Source organism: Myotis daubentonii, chromosome 8 (genome assembly GCF_963259705.1).
Source record: "Myotis daubentonii chromosome 8, mMyoDau2.1, whole genome shotgun sequence".
Taxonomy (NCBI): Eukaryota; Metazoa; Chordata; class Mammalia; order Chiroptera; family Vespertilionidae; genus Myotis; species Myotis daubentonii.
Genome location: NC_081847.1, coordinates 36,513,787 through 36,533,041, shown reverse-complemented (window position 1 = coordinate 36,533,041; position 19,255 = coordinate 36,513,787). Strand labels below are relative to the sequence as shown.

The 19,255-nt window shown below is 45.6% G+C and overlaps 2 protein-coding genes across 3 annotated transcripts in view; one reads left to right on the top strand and one right to left on the bottom strand.

The window, feature by feature from the left end:
- PIGU (phosphatidylinositol glycan anchor biosynthesis class U) overlaps nt 1-1,509 on the top strand; it is a 109,569-nt gene extending 108,060 nt beyond the window's left edge. For both annotated transcript variants that reach the window (XM_059705945.1, XM_059705946.1), the window contains exon 12: nt 1,087-1,509. In XM_059705945.1, the coding sequence (XP_059561928.1) occupies nt 1,087-1,200 (114 nt within the window). In that variant the 3' untranslated portion in view covers nt 1,201-1,509. The remainder of the gene's footprint in view (nt 1-1,086) is intronic.
- A 196-nt stretch (nt 1,510-1,705) lies between these two features.
- Nucleotides 1,706-3,384, bottom strand: MAP1LC3A (microtubule associated protein 1 light chain 3 alpha). Its single transcript, XM_059705965.1, has 4 exons — nt 3,075-3,384; nt 2,710-2,765; nt 2,521-2,627; nt 1,706-2,296 (listed from the first exon to the last, which is right to left on the bottom strand). Exons 1-4 carry the CDS (start codon nt 3,112-3,114, stop codon nt 2,134-2,136), a joined length of 366 nt encoding a protein of 121 aa, XP_059561948.1. The 5' UTR covers nt 3,115-3,384; the 3' UTR covers nt 1,706-2,133.
- Between the last annotated feature and the right edge of the window lie 15,871 nt (nt 3,385-19,255).

Sequence of the window (19,255 nt, the reverse complement as noted above, 5' to 3'; positions counted from 1 at the left end):
ACTATGCTTTAATTATGTTCAATTTGTAACAATGAAATTGGGGGTCACCACCACATGAGGAACTGTACTAAAGGGTCGCGGCATTAGGAAGGTTGGGAACCACGGTCTTAGAGGGTTTGAACATGACCAGATGTGTTTTGAAAAGCACCCTCTGGCTGCTAGGGAAATGGACCGAGGGAAGGGGAGGTTTGAGATTAGGGAGCCCAGAGAGGAGATGCTGTTGATGGCAGTGGCTTGTCCAGGGCGGTAACTGTTACGATGGGTAGAAATGGGTGGATTTGCGAGCTTAGGACAGTGGTCGGCAAACCGCAGCTTGCGAGCCACATGCGGCTCTTTGGCCTCTTGAGTGTGGCTCTTCCACAAAATACCACACGTGGGCGCGCATGTACAGAGCGATTGAAACTTCGTGGCCCATGCGCAGAAGTCGGTTTTCGGCCTGGGCGAGTCTATTTTGAAGAAGTGGCGTTAGAAGAAGTGGGGGTACGTTCGCTGAGGTCGACCCCCTCAGACTGAGGACGTTTTTAGCAAAGGCCAGCTTAGGAGTACCCTAATTAAGTTAATAACAATGTACCTACCTAAATAGTTTAAGTTTTAAAAATTTGGCTCTCAAAAGAAATTTCAATCGTACTGTTGATATTTGGCTCTGTTGACTAATGAGTTTGCTGACCACTGGCTTAGGAGGTAGAACTGACAGTACTTAGTGGCTGTGTATATGGGAGAAGTATCAGGTGATCCTGTGGCCGGAGGACCTGGAAGATGTGGGGCCTGGGTTCCCAGTGGGAGAAGCTGGTTTGACAGGGAGCCTGGCTAGGGTGCATCCTAGAGGCCTGTGGGTACCCACGAGGTGAGGTCTGGCTGCAGAAGTACCAGTCTGGAGTTCAGGCCAGGGCTTGAGAAGGAGGTGTAGACAATGGTGGAGGGAGGGAGGGCCATACGGGCACTTCTAAGGTGTCAGTGAGACCTTGCAGGGTCAAGTGTAGATCCTGAGGTGGTAGGGTCTCCCAACACCCGCCTAGCTCCTCAGGGGCCCAAGGTTTAGGGGGAGGTACCTCGAAGCTTCTCACACTCTCTCCTCTCCCCCCACAGATCCTGCTGATTTCTGATTACTTCTATGCCTTCCTGCGGCGAGAGTACTACCTCACTCACGGTCTCTACCTGACGGCCAAGGACGGCACGGAGGCCATGCTTGTGCTCAAGTAGGCCTGGCCGGGCACAGGGCTGTACGGACTCAGGGGGTGGACAGGCCAAAAGCTGGGCCAAGCCCTCGAGCCAGAATTGCCAGCAGGCAAGTCCTCAGGCAGATGAGGTTCAAGTCCAGGGTCACGATCTTGGCACCAGAGGAGAGCCAAGGCTGGCAGCAAGGCCTATGGGGCTTTGCCAGGCGCACCTCCACTTGGACCCACAGTTTTTGGCTCTGCACACAAAGGAGCCCCCTCCCAGACAGGACAGGGGAGGAAGCAGGTGAGCAGGGTTTGTTAGGTTGTTGACTTAATAAATTTCTTTTTGGTATGAAGTCTACCCTGGGCCCACAGGACACTCCTGGAAGGTGTGGGCCCCTAATACCACCATGGTATACTACACAAGGGTGTGGGCCCCCAGAATGAACCGTAAGTCCACACAACAAGTTGTGCACTGGTGAGCCGAGAATGGCGTGGGATAGGCCACCAGCAGCCCTCCCCACTCCCCAAGCAGCCGGAGGCAAAGGGCCAGACAGGCCTGAGCAATCTTTATTCTGCAAAGGGACAGTGACCACAGATCCATACACCATGTCAAGACCAGGTGAGCCAGGGGCCAGTCCTTCAAGGGTGGGTGGTTCCAGGCAGGAAGCAGAGCCTCGGGTGGGGGAGGGGCAGGCAGGCAGGGGCCTAAAGTAAAAAAGACAAACCAGACAGAGCGCGGGTGGTGGGGGCTGCTCCCCACCGTCCACCAGCCAGCACCCAGAGGGGCAACCCTAACGTGACAGGCCCAGGATGCACACAGGGCGGAGGCGGAGTGGTTGGTATCCCCTAAGGGGTAGCATCCCTGCCCGGCCCCCCAGGGGCAGAGGAAGCGCAGTTCAGGAGCCAAGAGCTCCCTGGGCAGAGCCTGACATGGCCCCCCTCTCCCCTTCCAACCCCTCCCCCTACTGCTGGCTCAGAAGCCGAAGGTTTCCTGGGAGGCGTAGACCATGTAGAGGAAGCCGTCGTCATCCTTCTCCTGCTCATAGATGTCCGCGATGGGCGTGGACACGCTCACCATGCTGTGCTGGTTCACCAGCAGGAAGAAGGCCTGCGTGGGGTTCAGCTGCAGGCGGCGCCTGAGGAGGACAGGAGGGCGGCCCACAGTGAGGGGCCTGGCTGCCGGGTGTCGCCCCGACTCCCTCCCCAAAAGGACGCCCTGCCTCCACTTCACACCCATCCCCGACCTTGAACTTTCCCAGAGAGGGACCCAATGCCCCTCCTACGCCCACTCCCACTCCTCAGAAGGCCCTGGCCACCCCAGCAGGACCCAAGGCCCCCCTGAGGGTCGCCGCCCACGCACCGGATTATCTTGACCAACTCGCTCATGTTGACGTGGTCCGGGACCAGGAACTTGGTCTTGTCCAGGACTGGCAGCTGCTTCTCACCCTTGTAGCGCTCTATGATCACCTGGGAACGGGGCGGGCGGGCCGCGTGAGTCGGGGCGGGGCCTGGGGCGGGGCCTGGGCCGGGCGGGGAAGGTGGGACTCACCGGGATCTTGCTGGGGTGCTGGTCGCGGATCTGCTGCACCTCCTTACAGCGGTCGGCTGCGGAAGGAGGGCAGGCGCTGAGGCTGGATCTGGGTCCTCCGTGCCGTTTGCCCCGACGGCCCTCGAGGGGCGGCCCGGCCTGGCCCCACCTCCCCCAAGCCCCCGCCCCCCGGGCCGTCTGGCCGGCCTGGACACAGGACAGGGTGGGGAGGGCCCAGCCCAGGTCAGATCTGCCTCCCTGCCTGGGGTCCGGCTGGAAGCTGACGTCACAGGGCTGACGTCACCTGCGCTGGAGGTTGGGTCGCGCCCCCAACTCCCCAATCCCCACCCCCTCCCCAGATTCGCAGATCGCCCACCAGGCCTCACCGAAGCTCCGCCGCTGCTTGAAAGGCCGGTCCGAGGGCATCTCGCGGGCCCGGCGGGGCGCGCAGGCCGGGACTCCGGGGCGGGGAGGTGGCTGCGGTACCGGGGCGCGGGGGCTCCACACCTCGCGCGCAAGGGCTCTGGGGCTCACGCTGAGCCCAGCGTCCGAGGCTCCGGGAGGTAACTCGCTCGGGTGACGTCAGGTCACAACATTCCTTAAAGGGGAGGCCGGCGCGCTGCTCCCATTGGGCCGACGCAAAACCCGCCCGCCGGGACCTTGACGTCAGGGCGCAAAGAGCCTGGATTCCCCGCCCGCACCAGGAAGGGGTGGCGGCTCCCAGGGGCGTCACAGTCGCGTGACGTCATGGCCTGCGTGGCCCCTCTGTCCCAGGCGGGGCTGAGCAGAGATTGGGAAGCTAGGAGGCAATGGTGGGAGCGGACCCAGCGCTTCGCAGTGGGGAAATCACTGCCCGGCTGCAGCTCAGCATCCTCTCTCCCCTGTCACTGCCCTCTGACGGCGCCCAGCCAGGCTGCTAGTTCCAGCGACAGTGAGGTGCCGACGAGGATGACAGAGCCAAACGGCGTCCTTGGGGCTTATGGTTGGAGAAGGGAAAAGGTGGGTGGGCGAGATCAAAACATAAAAGAGCAAGTCACTAAAAAGGAACAGAGCTTTTCAAAGAAATCCCTAGAATTGAAAAACAGAGCTATGGGCATTCAAGTCTCAGTAAGGCAAGCAAGCAGATGGCACACAGCAGAAGAGAATCTCTGAACGGGAGAATAATCAGAAACAACTAAAGAAACAAGGGGATGAAACATGTAAAAGGGAGTGAGTGGAAGGTAAAGTGAGAACTCTCATGTCCAATCAGAATTCCAGAAGAGAAAAGAAAGAATATAGTAGAGGCAGTTCCTTAAGAAGAGTTTCCAAAGTTTCCAAAGGATCCTCACATAAAATCCAGAGCAGGATAAATAAAACTGAAATCAGCACCTATGCATTTTGTAGTGAATTTGCAGAACTTGAAAGACAAGACACCAGTTGGGAAAATGGTGAGCAGCTAAACTGGTAAACATGTAAGTCATCTAAACAAGTACTTAATTAGAACATGAATAGTGATGATTAATTTGTGGAGCGCAAACAAGGAGCATGAGACACAATAACAGGTAAGACTGGCGAGGGTAATCAGAGCTCAGGTGTTCTAAGAAGCTTGGTTTATTTGAGAGGAGGAAGAGGAGGAGAATGATGATTGTCCAGCTTTCTACAATGAAGCACGTATTTCAGACACTTAAGAGGAATCACTAAAACTATGACTTCTGGTACAGAAAAGAGAAAAAGTTGGTAAAGGGTATTAAAATATAATGGCAGGCAGGAAAGAAAAAAAGGAAGAAAAGTAAAAAGACTGGACTGTAAAGGGTGCCAAACCAGAGGTAGGAAATGTTTTACATTCATCTATTAAAACAGAGATGATCAAGTTGATCAAGCAAAATAAAATGCAGCTCTATGCCATTTATCAGAGCACATTTAAGACCTAAGGGCACCAAAAGTTAAAAAAAGGGGGGGGGGTATACTTGAGAAAAACTAAGCACAAGATATCTATAGGAAAATCAGACAAAATAGGCTTTAAGGCAAAAGGCATTATTAGGGATAAAGGAGCGTCACCAGTCCAGCTGGCTTAGCTCAGTGGGTGAGCGTCACCCTATGAACCAGGTCAGGGTTTGATTCCCAGTCAGGGCACATGCCCGGGTTGTGGGCTCCATCCCCAGTGTGGGGCGTGCAGGAGGGACATACAGGATTTTCTCTCATCAATATTTCTATCTCTCCCTCTTCCTTCCTCTCTGAAATCAATAAAATATTTTAAAAGGGTCACCACAAAATGATGAAAAGAATTTTCAAGATGTAACAATTTTAAACTTGTATGTTAGAGATTTTAAAAAGGGCCCTGACCAGTTTGGCTCAGTGGATAGAGCGTCGGCCTGCGGACTGAAAGGTCCCAGGTTCGATTCCGGTCAAGGGCATGTACCTTGGTTGCGGGCACATACCTAGTAGGGGGTGTGCAGGAGGCAGCTGATCGATGTTTCTCTCTATCCCTCTCCTTTCCTCTCTGTAAAAAAATCAATAAAATATTTTTTTTAAAAAAGGGGTTGAAAATGTATAAAGCAAGAGTGACAGGATACATAGGAAAAGTGTCAAATCCTGTAGCATGGTAGGAGATTTAAGACCTCTTTCAGTAACTGATTGATGAAACAGCCCCCCAAAATAGATGTTAATGCTGTTAATAATCCTGATCAATGGACTCTGACAGAACCATGAACCCAGTCCAGTATGTTACTTTCAAGCACACAAGAAACCTTTACAAAAAAGTTACCTAACTACTGGACCCCAAGACACATCTCAACAGATATCAATGAATCCATTTCATACAGACCATATCCCCTGATGATAGACACGAGCGAAATAAACTCCAAATGTTTGGACATTTAAACATTCTTCTAAAAACTTATTACTTAAAGATAAAATCATATAGAAACTAAAACTGGATCAAACAAAAAATGATAATACATATAAAAACTCAGGTGGTGGGGCATAGTAAGCTGCAATTAGGAAATTTATAACCTTATTTGGTAAGAAGAGATAAGGAAAATGAGCAGTGTCAATGTTTAAAAGGGTAAACAGCCCTAGCTCGGTTGGAGCATCGTCCTGTATACCAAAAAGGTGGTGGGTTTGATTCCCAGTCAGGGCACATACCTAAGTTGAGGGGTCCGTCTCTGGTTGGGGCATATATGGGAAGCAACTGATCAATGTTGCTCTCCTCTCTCTCTCTCTCTCATCAATAAGAAAAAACATGTCCAGATGAGGATTAAATTTTTTAAATTAAAAAATGAATAACAGTGTAAAAAAGAAAAAGTGAAGGAATATAATAATGAAGAGCAGAAATTGATTAAATATAGAACGAAAACACTAGTATGAACCACAAAGCTAGGTCTTTGAAAAAAACAATAAACACCAATTTCAAAAGTTACATAACTACGATATATCAGACATGACAACAATAAGATTATACACTCTATGCCAGTAAATTTAAAACACAGATGAAATGGACAATTTTCTAGGAAAAGATCATTTGCAAGACTAATGCAAAAAGAAATAGAGTAGACTCATACCTAAAAAACCAACTAGTCCAAATGGTTTTCTATGTGAGCTCTCCCAAAATAAAAGTTAAAACCTAACCTGCAGCAAACATTATACTTAATGGTAAAACACTATAGTATATGATAAAATGTTAAGCATTGTTTATTTTTTTTTTATTGCTTAAAGTATTACAAAGGGTATTACATATGTGTCCTTTTTTTCCCCCCGCCCTTGACAGTCCCCTAGCCTCCCCTACCCCCAGTGTCTTATGTCCACTGGTTATGCTTATAAAGCATGTTTTCTTTAAAGCCAGGGACAAAATTTAAAATTGTTTTCACTGAACAAAATGCAGTCCCTGCCAGAGCACCAAGGCCAGGAAAAGATAAGAGCAAAACCATCACTCACAGCCCGAATAACCAAAGGAATCTACAAACGAAAGAACTGCTAACTAAAAAAGTCTGACAACACGATTCCAAGTTGGAGAGGAATATGGGAACTTTTTACACTGCTATGGGAGTGCAAATCATTTCAGCCACATTGGAAAGCAACTTGGCAAAATCTACTAAAGCTGAAGACGCCCATATCGTATAAACCAGGAATTTCACTTCTGGTGCACATGAGTCCAAGAAAATAGTTAGGCAAGTTTATTGGAGCATTTTCATAATGGCCAAAAAAAGGGACCCACCTAAATGTCCAATTAAATGTCTTGTGTATTCCTACAATAGAGCTACACACTGTTACAGTGAAAGGGGGAAAGGAGGAGTTAGCAAACTTTCCCTTTAAAAGGCCAGATAGTAAATATTTTTGGCTTTACAGGCCATGTGGTTCCTGGCAACCATTGTTCTGCTAGGGTGTGGAAGCAGCCTTACACCACTGGAATGGGCATGGCTGTAGCCCAGTAAAGTTATCTCCTAAAACATATTTGGCCTTAGTTTGCTGACTCTTGATCTAGAGCTGTGTGTGTCAGCGTGGACCTATCTCACAAACCCAGCGTTGTAGGAGACTGAGTGCAACACAGCCAGTCAGAGCAAACTAAGAACTAGGTCGGCCATGGCCTTGGGGAAGTGGTTACACCTCTCTTTTGTCAGACTAGCCCAGGCTGAGGCCACAGTGGGGGAGGGGACCATCCCTCAAATCTCAAGGTCTGTGCTCACTCTTCCTCTTACCTGACCCGTCAGCAGGGCTAACACTCCCTCCTCCAGTCCTCTGGTCTCGCTCCTCCCTGCTTCCTTCTCTCCCCCATCTTTTCTGACTTGCAAAGGCCTGGCCTTGTCTCTGCTTGAAAGTCTAGCAAACATGACAAACATGACCACCTCCAAATGAACCCATGATCTTCCCCTAACATGTAACCTTCCATGTCCTCATCCGTCATTTTTGACTCCTTTTCCTCACGCCTCCCCCAACCCCTCATTCAATCCATTCCCAAATCCTATTGGATCTATATTGAAAACATCTCCAACCCTGGCCGGGTGGTTCTGTTGGTTGGAGTGTTGTCCCATACACCAAAAGGTTGTGGGTTTGATTCCAAGTGAGGGCACATACCTAGGTTGGGTGTTCGATCCCAGGTCCGGCTACATGTGGAAGGTAATCGATCAATGTCTCTCACATCAATGTTTCTCTCCCTGCCCCTCTCTCTAAAAATCAATTTAAAACACACACACATATCCTTGGGTGAGGATTAAAAAAATAAATAAGAGCCCTAGCTGGTTTGCCTCAGTGGATAGAGCACTGGCCTTCAGACTAAAGGGTCCCAGGTTCGATTCCGGCCAAGGGCACATGCCCGGGTTGGGGGCTCAATCCCCCCCAGTAGGGAGAATGCAGGAGGCAGCCAATCAATGATTCTCTCTCATCATTGATGTTTCTATCTCTCTCCCTTCCTCTCTGAAATCAATAAAAAATATATTTAAAGCAAATAAATAAGAAAATATTTCCATAAAAAAAACATTAAAAAAAGAAAAGAAAATATCTCCAGAATCTGACCACTTCTCACCACTTAAACCACTGCCACTCAGACCAAAGTGGCCACCATCTACTACCATCATCTCCTCACTGGCCTCCTTGCTTTGGCCTTGCCTGCTTCAGTCTGGTCTCGCTACACTGACAGAAGACAAGAGTGAGGTGCTGGACCATGCTGTTCCTGCATCCCACCCATTCAGAGCAAAAGTCAAAGGCTAAGCAATGACCCATGAAGCCATGAAGCCTGGGATCTGCCTCCCTGCTGCTCCTGCAGCCTCGACATTCACCCTCATACCCTTGGCTTCAGCTGTGCTGGCCTCCTCACTGTTTCAGGAACCTGCTTGTTCCCCAGGACCTTCCTGTATTTACGTCCCCTTTGGAACATTCTAGCCCAAGATCTCTGGTTGCTCACACTCTCATTTCCAAGGTCTCCTCAGGGAGGCCTTCCTGAATGATCTTATTTAATATTGCAGCCCCCATCCCAGTCACTCCCTATCCCTCTCCCAGTACCTTGCTTAACTTTTTGTCAGAGCAGTTACCATCTTCTAATAGGCTAAATGATTTTTTAAGCATTTTATTATGAAAAAATTCAATCACACAGAACAATTAAAATAGTTGTTCAATAACCATCCATATACTCACCACTTAATACTTGCTCCATTTGGTCTATCACCATCTGTCCATCCATCCACACATTTTATTTTTTTGATGCATTTCAGAGTAAGTTGCCATTATGATAAAAACTCTCAACGAAGTGAATTCAGAGGGAACATATCTCAACATAATAAAGGCCATATATGACAAGCCCATGACTATAATTGTTTAAGAGTGAAAAGCTGAAAGCTTTTTCTCTTAAGATCAGGAACAAGACAAAGATGCTCACTCACACCACTTCTACTCAACAAGTATTGGAAGTCCTAGTCAGAGCAATTAAGCAAGAAAAAGAAATAAAAGGCATGCAAATAAGAAAGGAAGAAGTAAAGAAGTCACGATTTGCTGGTGACATATCTAGAAAACCCGAAAGACTCCACCAAAACACTGTTAGAACTCATAAATTCAGTAAAGCGGCAGGATACAAAAATATATTGCATTTTTATACACTAATAACAAACTATCGGAAGTTAAGAAAACAATTCCATTTTAACTTGCATTGAAAAGATAAAATACCTAGGAATAAATTGAACAAAGTAGGTGAAAGATCTATACACTGAAAACTAAGGCGTTAATGAAAGAAATGAAAGAAAACAAACAGAAAGATATTCCGTGCTCATGGAATGGAAGAATATTGTTAAAATGTCTATACTACTCAAAGCAATCTATAGATTCGATGCAACCCGGATTAAAATTCTAATGGCATTTTTCACATAAATAGAAGGAACACATCTAAAATTTGTGTGTAATCACAAAGACCCCAAATAACCAAAGCAGCCTTAGAAAGAACAAAGTTGGAGGCGGCATGCTTCCTGATGTCAAACTATGTTACAAAGCTATAACAATCAAAACAGTATGTATTGGCATAAAAACAAACCCATAGATCAGTGTGCAATAGAATAGAGCACAGAAATAAACCCATGAATATATAGTCGATTGAATTATTACAAAAGAGACAAGAATACACAATTGGGAAAGGACAGTTTCTTCAGTAAGTGGTGATAGGAAAACTGGATAGCCGATGCAAAAGAATGAAACTGGACATTACACCAAGCATGTCAAACATACGGCCCATAACAAATATGTTTGCGGCCCAGCCAATAAACAGTATGTAAGAAATGTTTTAATAAAAATTTTATAACTTAATTTTTACAATATCCGGTTATACATAATTATTAATAGCGAACTACAATGTTGGCTAATGACCGATCACTATAATCATGTTGTATTCATTTCCCTTACGCGCCTTATGTGCAGGCGCACAATTTCTTTCCACTGATACTAGCAGCGAATATTTTAGCAGCCCATTGCCACGTCATTAGTCTTGTACTGACTTGATGTGTGCAACAGGAAATATTTCGCTTCCAGAGAACAAGAAAAATAGGTTTATTTGCGTTATGCTTATTAATTTGTGCAGTTATTCAGTGTCTGGTAAGTTAATGTTCAAGAAAAAATATCAATTTTTATTAAAATGTTCTATTATTTTATGTTAACAATTACTTATTTCAGCTCTTTGCATGTCTCTATGGAAATAAACCTATGTTCCTATGAAAATTGAAGCTTTTGTTTTTTTGCGGCCCACATAACCTTAAACCTTACTTGGCCTGTGTTAGTCTTTGAGTTTGACATGCTTGCATTACACCACACACAAAAATCAACACAAAATAGACTAAAGACTTGAATGATAAGACCTGAAACCATAAAACTCATAGAAGAAAACAGAGGCAATAAGCTCCTTGACATCAGTTTTGGTATGAATTTTTTTTTTTTATTTGACACCAAAAGCAAGGCAACAAAAGATAAAACAAAGTGGGACTACATCAAATTAAAAAGCTTCTGCATAGGCAAAGGAAACCAAGAAAATGAAAAGACAACATACTGAACAGAATAAAATATTTAGAAATCATATATCTGATAAAGGGTTAATACTCAAAATATATAAGGAACTTATGCAACTCAATAGCAAAAAAACCCCAAACAATTCAATTTTTAAAATGGGCAGAGGATCTGAACATTTTCCCAAAGATATACAGATGGCCAATAGGGACGTGAAAAGGTGTTCAACTTCACTACTCATCAGTGCAAATCAAAACCATGAGGTATTCCAACACCCTTTTTTGATAAAAACTCTCAGCAAAGTGGGAATAGCGGATCATATCTCAACATAATAATGGCCATATATGACAAACGTATAGCCAACATCATACTTAATGGGCAAAAGCTAAAACTATTTCCCATAAGAACAGGAACAAGTCAGTGATGTCTGCTTTCACCACTCTTATTCAACACTAAAGGCCCCATCACAAAATTCATGCAAGGGCCTTGGCCCCAGCCCCCGCCCGCCGCCGCCTGGTGTGTGTGTTGGGGTGGGTGGGGGGAGGTTCTTTGCCGCCTCTGCCGTGGCCCCTGTCCACTGCGGCTTTGTCAGGAAGGACATCCGGTCTAATTAGTATATTAACCTTTTATTATTATAGATAGTACTAGAAGTCCTAGCCACAGCGATCAAACAAGAAAAAATAAAAAGTAACCAAATTGGAAAGGAGGAAGTAAAACTATTATTATTCGCAGATGACATGGTATTTTACATAGAAAACCCTAAAGACGCCACCAAAAAACTACTAGAATTAACAAAGGAATTCAGCAATGTAGCCAGATAGAAAATTAAAACCCAGAAATTGATGGCATTTTTTTAAATTACTATTTATTTTTATTTTATTTTATTTTTTTACTTTCTTTTTTTTAATTTTTTTTTTACTTTCTTTTTTTTTAATTTTGTTTTATTTGATGGCATTTTTATGCACCAATAATGAAATCTCAGAAAGAGAAACTAAACAATCCCATTTACCATTGCAACAAAACAATTTAAGATACTTACTAATAAACTTAACCAAGGAGGTAAAACACTTGTACTCAGAAAACTACAGGATGTTGAAAAAAGAGATAAACAAGTGGAAGAATATACCATGTTCATGGATTGGTAGAATTAACATCATTAAAATGTCCATACTACCTAAAGCAATCTACAGATTCAATGCACTCCCTATTAAAATACCAATGGCATATTTCACAGATCTAGAACAAATATTCCAAAAATTTATATGGAACCAAAAAAGACCTCAAATAGCTGCAGCAATTGAGAAAGAAGAACAAAGTTAACAGATATCCAGTTATACTACAAAGCTACCGTAATCAAAACAACCTGGTACTGTCACAAGAACAGGCATATAGATCAATGGAACAGAACAGAGACCCAAGAAATAGATCCAAGACATTATGCTCAATATTTGACAGAGGAGGCAAGAAAATACAGTGGAGTTAAGACAGTCTCTTCAATAAAAGGTGCTGGGAAAATTAGACAGATACATGCAAAAAAATGAAACTAGACCACCAACTTACACCATACACAAGAATAAACTCAAAATGGATAAAAGACTTAAGTGTAAGCTGTGAAACCATAAAAATCCTAGAAGAAACCATAGGCAGCAAAATCTCAGACATCTCTCATAGCAATATGTTTACGGACACATCTCCCAGGGTAAAGGAAACTAAGGAGAAAATAAACAAATGGGACTACATCAAAATAAAAAGCTTCTGCACAGCAAAAGAAACCACAACAAAATGAAAAGGGAGCCCACTGTATGGGAGAACTTATTTGAGAATGATACATCTGATAAAGAGTTAATATCTAAAATATATAAGAAACTCATACAACTTAACAAAAGGAAGACAAACAATCCAATTAAAAAATGGGCAAAGGACCTAAATAGGTACTTCTCCAAAGTGGACATACTGATGGCCAAGAGCCATATGAAAAAATGCTCAAAGTCACTGATCACCAGAGAGATGCAAATTAAAATGACAATGAGGTATCAACTCACACTTCAGAATGGCTACCATAACAAATCAACAGATGACAAGTGCTGGCCAGGATGTGGAGAAAAGGGAAACCCTAGTACTGCTGCTGGGAATGCAGACTAGTGCAGCCATTATGGAAAACAGTATGGAGTTTTCTCAAAAAATTAAATATGGAGCTGCCATATGACCCAGTGATCCCACTTCTAGGAATATATCCTAAGAAACCTGAAACACTCATCAGAAAGAATGTGTGCACCCCTATGTTCATAGCAGCACGATTTAGTGAGTGACCAGGAGGGCATGGCGTCCTGGAGAAACAGGGTCTGGGATCATACAGACCAACTTTAGCTCCCATTGGGAGGGTCCAGGAGGAGTGATCTCTGAGTAAGGGCTGGCCATTCCTGTTCACAGGTTCTAAAAGGAATTTCCCAAAGATTAGAGGGACTGAAACCCACTCAGGGGTCTCCAAGCCACTGGTGTGGGATGCCCCGCCTCACTCCTGAAGCTCTCTGGCTCCACCAACCCCATTTCCCACATGGGGCCTTGGACCAGGTCTGTCCTCTGTCTGGGTCTCATTCCCTCGGTCCCCTCCCCTCTAGCTGGGTGAGTGCTCAAGTTCTCAACCCACCTCCCTGAATGCTGGGTAGGGTTACCACCCTCTTCCCCTCCTCTGTCCTCAGCCCCTATCCTCCCCCAGACACCAACCCTCAGAGCTGGCCAGTCACCTGGAAAGGTTGCCTTCCCTTGGCCTTTCCAGCCTCTGGCTGCCCCTCCTGCCGCGGCCCTCAGCTCTTCTCACCCCTGCTCATGTCGTCCTGGGTCATGTCCATGTTCATGCTCACCAGTGACTCCAACATGACAGTGATTCCCAATCCCCATCTCCAACCCCTGGCTATCCCTCCGAATTTCAGGTTTCAGTCCTGCCTCCTAAATAAAGGTCAACTCAGAGGTTTCGGCTTCTCAAACTCAACCATCTTCCCCAATACCTGCACCTACAGCTAATCCCCACCGGCCCTCACATCCCATCACCCCCCTGACCAGGCCTCATCGGGCTCACCCCTTGCCTGCCAGTCCTCTCAAATTCATCTGCCCCGCCCCTCTCCGCCGTCACTCCCCTGTGTTGGCTGTCCCCTGAACCTGCTCCACGTGGCCTTGGCCTCACACTTTCCTAGTCTCGGCCTAGACCGCACCTGACCAACGCACCCCTCCCTGCAAACCAAGCCCAGGAGTCCCGTGACCACCACTCTTTGAGCAAGACAAGGTTTCTGCTTCCACCCGCTATCAGTGGCTTCCTTACCTGTCCCTGCTTCCTCCTCGCCCAGCACAAATTCCACAGCCCGTCATTATTCCGAAAGTGCTTGATTCCCTCATTCTTTCGCTGATTTAACCTGGAAAAATCCCAGTCCTAGTTAAAGCCAGCTGTGCGCTCGCTCCACAGCCGCACCTGTGGCTACACATGATGGTGCAAGCATGCTGACCGCAACTACGCTCAGCGGGGTCTCCCCAGCCGCCCGTGCAGCCCCAGCCCTGCAGGCCTTCCCGTCCGCTGTGCCCCAGTCCTGCCTCCCCTCAGCGGGCAGTGCAATAGCTGCCCCTGTCCCAGCCTCAGGCCAGCCCTCCCCCTGTGCCCAGTGCCATCCTCCCTCCCTCTCCTCCAAGAGACCCCTCGGTGTCTCCCAGCAGCAAACAAACATGTTCTGGTAACTCCCACCCTCTCTCCCTGTTCCCCCTTCTCGACGCCCTTCCCAACCTTCTGCTATGACCACTTTCTCCTTGAAATTCTTTCTTCTCTTAGTTTCTATGGCGGAGACGAACTGGTACCCCAGCCACTGCGGTCCCGTTCCCCTTCAAACAGGGCCCTGGATGTCTCCTCGGCGGCCATGCGCCCTGCTGGACCTCCCAGCTCCCACCGTCGTTAAGAGGAGCAAGATGACCAAACTGGGTTCAATAAAACTGAAGTGTGGAGGGACATGGTGTGCGTCCACACAGCAAGACCGCAACCAGGTGGAAATGGGGCCGGAGACGCGTGGTCTCTACCTGGAGGTCCCCATCACCTGCAAGCCCGCGAAGCCCTCTGGCCGGGCCCCTGGGCCGCTGGCTCCTCCGGCTGCACCCACCCGCGTGGCCTGGTCCCCCAAGAAAGACAGACTTCTCTGAGTGCTGGGTGGGGCTTCTGGGAAATCACCTTAAAGGGAAAGGGCACATCCTCCACCAGCTGGCTGCCTGGAACTTTTAAAAACTTTTTAAAAAATATTTTAGTTATCGATTTGAGAAGAGGAGAGAGAGGAGAGAGAGAGAGAGAGAGAGAGAGAGAGAGAGAGAGAGAGAGAGAGAGAGAGAGAGAGAGAGAGAGAGAGAGAGAATTTGTTGTCCCTGACCAGGGATCGAACCCACAACCTTGTGGTACTGGGCTGATGCTCTAACCAGTGGTCGGCAAACTCATTAGTCAACAGAGCCAAATATTAACAGTACAACGATTGAAATTTCTTTTGAGAGCCAAGTTTTTTAAACTTTAACTATATAGGTAGGTACATTGTTATTAACTTAATGAGGGTACTCCTAAGGCTTAGGAAGAGCCACACTCAAGGGGCCAAAGAGCCGCATGTGGCTCTCGAGCCGCAGTTTGCCGATCACAGCTAACCAACTGAGCTGCCCAGCCAGGCTGCCTGGGACGTGAGTCTGATGGCTGCGGCTCCAGCAGCTATCTTGAGTCGCAAGGACAGGCTATACCCCAGGGGTGGTGGAACTAAAGGTGATAGGAGCCCGGGTTCCAGGTGACTTTGTAGAGTCACCATTCCATCTGGACGGCTGACTAGATCTATTTTTATCTTGTTTCAGCCACAGTAGTTTTGAGTTTTGTGAAGCCAAACTGAATCCTAATTGAAATACTTTTTGTTTCAATCGACTCTCCTGGCCTCCCTTCTCATTCTCTGCTGGCTCCTGCTCCTCGCGCAGACTCCAGAGGCACAGTCCCAGGTGATGCCTTCACACCCTTCCTCTCCTCTCACTCCTTCATTCTGTTGAAATCATTACGTTCCCTTGTCTTTAATCACAGGCTTATGGCTCCAAATCTGTATACCCAGCATGGACTGGCAGAAACAGTCTTTCACACATATCATTAGACACATTGATGTCCAATAGGCTCAAATTAGGTCATTTCAAAATCATTGACCCCCAAACCGCCCCCCCCATGCCCCATCATCCTCATCTCAGTAAGTGGCAGCACCTGGTTGCTCAGCTAAGCACCTAGAAGCCCCTTGAGGTCTCATTCCATCACTCCCGTCATCAGCAAGTCTTGATGCTCTCTCCTTGGAAATCCCCCACCAAATATCCCCATTACCCCCGTGGTCCAAGCCACCCTCAGGGCTCACCTGGTGGACTGAGCTCCTGATTCAGCTCAGACCCTGCATTCTCCACACTGCATTGTCCACATTGTAAGTATGTGGACAATGTTAAAGACAGGAGGACACTTTGCAGGAGGAAGCCTGCAATGGCTTCCCTCTGGTCTACTACCCCTCCAGATTCCCCTGGAGTTCTAGAAAATTCTCATTCTTCAGTTACTTCATTGGAACAGGGCTAGAAGCACCTAGATTATAAGCATAGTTTTAGGTTATTGCAAACTTTTGAAATTTAATTTTTACCCAAATAATACTCATGGTATAAAAAATTCAAATAGCAATTTAAATAGCTATTCCTTCTGATATTTATGTTCATGTTTCTGAGCTATTTCTTTTTTAAAAAAATATATTTTATTGATTTTTTACAGAGAGGAAGGGCGAGGGATAGAGAGTTAGAAACATCGATGAGAGAGAAACATCAATCAGCTGCCTCCTGCACACCCCCTACTGGGGATGTGCCTGCAACCAAGGTACATGCCCTTGGCCGGAATCGAACCTGGGACCTTTCAGTCCGCAGGCCGACACTCTATCCACTGAGCCAAACTGGTTAGGGCCTGAGGTATTTCTTTAGCTCTTACCATAGAAGGGGATTTGACTGCGGCCTCTCCTCGCCCTTCCCTTCCGCTAGCAGTTACGGCACCACTCAGGGCTTGTAGTGTTTTGCCTACACAACTATTCACAGCTAAGCCACATGATATGCTCTGGATTTGCTTTTTATTGTACAATTTTTTTTTTGTTTTATTTTCTGGAGTTTTGGCTTAATTTTTCCATTTCTTGTTTTGTTTTCCAGGCCACAATACTAAATTATCCCTAAATTCCTTGAAAAACTTAAAATTCCCTCCAAATACATCTTCTTGGAAACAGCCTCCTACTCTATTCAGGACTCTTGAGGTTTACTGCCCAGTGCCCTTCACCCCCATCCTGAGTTATCCCTTTTCTCTCTCTCTTTTGTTGGAGTCTCAAACTACCTAGATCCCATGTCTTGCTTTCATTGCCTTACTCCCTTACTTCTACATACAGTCTTCAGGAGTTTTCTGAAAAAATGCTGCAAGGCAGATAAATACAAATGACCTTATATGTCTGAAATTATTTATCCCACTCTTACACTTAATAATTTAGCTGGGTATAAAATTCTAGGTTGTAAATACATTTTAAAAATCAGACCTTTGAGGGCACTGATCCACTCTCTTCATGTCTAGTGATGCTGTTTGGGATGCCCAGTGCTCTTGTAATGTCTAATATTTGGACCATTTCTCTTTTCTCTGAATCGTGTCTGTCCACAGTGTTCTATTTCATGATGATGGAGCCTGGCATGGGTTAAAACTAATTGCTTTGGACACTCAGATCTTTCAATCTGGAAAGTTATATCCTTAGTCCTGGAAATTTTTCTTTTAGTCTCTTGCTGAAATTTCCTACCCCCTCCCCTTTTCTCTTTCTGGAACTCCTGTTAATTAGATGTTGAATATTCTAGACTGATCCTTTTAATTTTCTTACACTTTATCTTCCATTATTTTTCCCATTTTTTTTTGAGATTTTTCTCAATTTCAACTTGCAACTCTTCTGTTGAATTTATTTCCTTCATAGTTTTAATCTTTCAAGAATTCTTCCTTATTTCTGAATATTTTTGTGATAGCCTCTTATACACTTAACCATGGTAAAGGTGCTATGCCAGTTGTTCTCAACCCTAGCTGCATGTCATGTGGGTAGGTTTTACAAACTAATGACGTCTAAGGATTACTTTAGGGGATATGATTTAATTTGTCTAGAGTGTGTCCCAAGCAGTTTTTTTTTTAATTGGCTGTCTCATCTCTACTAGAAATAAGCATTTGTCATCATCTCCTGTATGTTTAGACGGAGGTCTGTTGAGTAGTAGGCATTTTCCAAGCAATTGTTGAATGAATGAACAAATGAATAAAGCACTGTTTTGTAAAGGAAGGTTGTAATATAAGAACAACTTACAAGCAATCTATTTTTGTTCATGTTTTCTCTAAATATACCTAAAAACCTAATACCTGACAATCAAACAATAGTCTTGCATGTCAAAAGGTATTTAAAACTGAGAAAGTTAGCCTGGTCCATGTGGCTGAGTGGTTGAGTGTCAACCTATGAACCAGGTCACAGTTTGATTTCTGGTCAGGGCACATGCTGGGGTTGTGGGCTCGATCCCCAGTATGGGGAGTGCAGGAGGCAGTGGATCAATGATTCTCTCTCATCAATAATGTTTCTATCTCTCCTTCTACTTTCCTTTATGAAGTCAATAGAAATATATTTTTAAAAAAGAGAAAGTTTAAATTATGAAATTCCCAATTTCATCTTGCCTTTTAGGCAGTCTTTAACATATTTCTTGTGAACTAGGAAGTTCAAGTGTAATTGTTTTCATCTCAGTTTCTGCTGTGACCTCAAGGCAATAGTGACTTCATAGCAAAGAAAGGAGCTGGGCCGATGCAGGACTAAGAAGGTGACCCAAAGTGAGTTCAGACTTCTGCCTGATCTTTAGTCTATGAAAGAGCTGGCAGTTAGAGAACAATTTTTAGAAGCTGGTGATATCCTGTGACTTCTGCTACCCATGGAGATAGGTGGTGAGTGATTCTGCTGCACCTGAGCCAACAGAGGGAGACCATGAGAACCAGGGACAAAAGGAAAGTGACAAGGGACCAGCCAGAGAGAGTGTATCATTCAAAGTAAGGGAATAACAGTTTGACCCAGTGATCCCACTTCTAGGAATATATCCTAAGGAACCCCAAACACTAATCAGAAAGACTATATGCACCCCTATGCTCATAGCAGCACAATTTACAATAACTAAGACCTGGAAACAGCCCAAATGCCCATCAGCAGATGAGTGGATAAAAAAGCTGTGGCACATTTATGCCACGGAATACTATGCAGCAGTGAGAAAGAAGAGTCTCTTATCCTTTGAGATAGCATGGAGGGACCTGAAGAGTATCATACTAGGTAAAATAAGTCAGTCAGAGAAAGACAAATATCACATGATCTCACTCATATGTGGAATCTAATTAACAAAATAAACTGACGGAGTGGATCCAGAGACATGGAAGCATGGAAGAGTGTAGAATCTCAGAGGGAAGATGGGAGTGGGTGGGAGGTAATCAATCAAAGAACTTGTATGCATATATGTATAACCTACGGACACAGACAACAGGGTGGTGAAGGCCTCGGGCAGAGGGCGGGGGCAGGCT

Excerpts from the sequence above, each read along its gene's own strand:
- MAP1LC3A (XM_059705965.1), bottom strand. The coding sequence starts at position 3,114 with ATGCCCTCGGACCGGCCTTTCAAGCAGCGGCGGAGCTTCG. Across the intron at positions 2,766-3,074 it reads CAAGCAGCGGCGGAGCTTCG|CCGACCGCTGTAAGGAGGTG; the intron begins GTGAGGCCTGGT and ends CTCCTTCCGCAG. Across the intron at positions 2,628-2,709 it reads AGCACCCCAGCAAGATCCCG|GTGATCATAGAGCGCTACAA; the intron begins GTGAGTCCCACC and ends CCCCGTTCCCAG.